The sequence below is a fragment of the Geospiza fortis genome, unplaced genomic scaffold (assembly GCF_000277835.1).
Source record: "Geospiza fortis unplaced genomic scaffold, GeoFor_1.0 scaffold33, whole genome shotgun sequence".
In the NCBI taxonomy this organism is placed as follows: Eukaryota; Metazoa; Chordata; class Aves; order Passeriformes; family Thraupidae; genus Geospiza; species Geospiza fortis.
This window is the reverse complement of record NW_005054766.1, coordinates 70,788-71,927: the sequence shown is the minus strand read 5'-3', so window position 1 is coordinate 71,927 and position 1,140 is coordinate 70,788. Positions and strand designations below refer to the sequence as shown.

Genomic DNA, 1,140 nt, shown 5'->3' with positions numbered 1-1,140 from the left:
ATGGGGGGGGAAGTGGAGACATGGGGACACAGGGATGTGAGGGGACATGGGGGACACATGGGGACCTGGGGGGACATGGTGGGGAGAACAACAGGTAATGGGGGACATGAGAACATGGCAGGACGCAGGTGGCCCGCAGGTGACACACAGAGGTGTCACACAGGTGCCACAGGTGTCCCACCGGGCATGTCCATCTCGTCTCCTGTCACTCTGGGCGAGCCTCCTGGGAGCGCTGCAGCTGCTGCAGCTCCTCTGCCAACCTGGGGGCGGGGCCAGAAAAGGGGTGGGGCCAGAGGCGGGCAGGGCCTTGAAGGGCCCAGGTGACAGGGCCACACCTGTCCCAGGTGTCACACACCTGTCCCTAAGGTGTCACACACCTGTCACGGCGTTGCAGGCTCAGCTGCTGCCGGCCCAGCTCCACCTCCAGCAGTCGCTCCGCCCCCTCCTGCTCCTGCTGCACCAATCGCCTGCAAGAACAGGGGTTAGGGGGTGGGGACAGGCCCGAGTGGGCGGGGTCACCTTTGAAGGGGCGGGGCCAGAGCTGGGCACTCACCAGAGCATGGCTCCCTCTGGGCCCAGCTGCTCCTCGGTGTCCTTCAAACAGCGCTCTGGGCAAGGGGGGACATTGGTCAGCCCAAGGGGACACACCTGGGTTTTGGGAGGGCTCAGGTGTCCAGGGGGTCACTCAGGAGCTTGTGGGAGAGGGGCTCAGGTGGCCCAGGGTCAGTCAGGAGCTCAGGAGGTCACTCAGGTGTTGGCACTGAGGTGTCCAAGGGTGCCCCTCAGGTGCCCAGAGGTGTCACAGGGGTCATTCAGGTGTCAGGTGGGACACTCAGGTGCTCGAGGGGGGTCCTGGGGGGTCACTCATGTGTCAGGGGCTCACCCAAGCTCAGCCACTTCTCCTTCATCTTCTCCAGCTTCACCAGTTCAGCCTTCAGGTGGGCTGGAGCCTGTGGGGGGACAGGGGGGAGGGGGTGATCCCGGGGTGTGCCAGGGCACCCAGGTGTGTGTGGGACCCCCAAGGTGTGTCAGGGACCCCAGCCCAGGCCTCACGTGAGTGACACGCAGGTGCTTGAGCTCCTCCGTGATGGCCTCGAGCTGCTGGCAGTGCTGCCACCTGGGGGCGAGGGGGCACAGGGC

General features: G+C 65.6%; 1 protein-coding gene and 1 long non-coding RNA gene across 2 annotated transcripts in view; both read right to left on the bottom strand.

Annotated features, from left to right (window-relative positions):
* Positions 1-194, bottom strand: part of LOC102036339 (CXXC-type zinc finger protein 1-like) — a 26,317-nt gene extending 26,123 nt beyond the window's left edge. Inside the window, 1 exon segment of the mRNA XM_031065416.1 lies at positions 182-194. Within this exon segment, the coding sequence (XP_030921276.1) occupies positions 182-194 (13 nt within the window).
* A 134-nt stretch (positions 195-328) lies between these two features.
* Positions 329-1,119, bottom strand: LOC115949097. The gene is made up of 4 exons (XR_004082745.1): positions 1,054-1,119; positions 884-950; positions 554-608; positions 329-467 (listed from the first exon to the last, which is right to left on the bottom strand). It is a non-coding gene; the product is annotated as an uncharacterized LOC115949097 (long non-coding RNA).
* Positions 1,120-1,140: the final 21 nt, after the last annotated feature.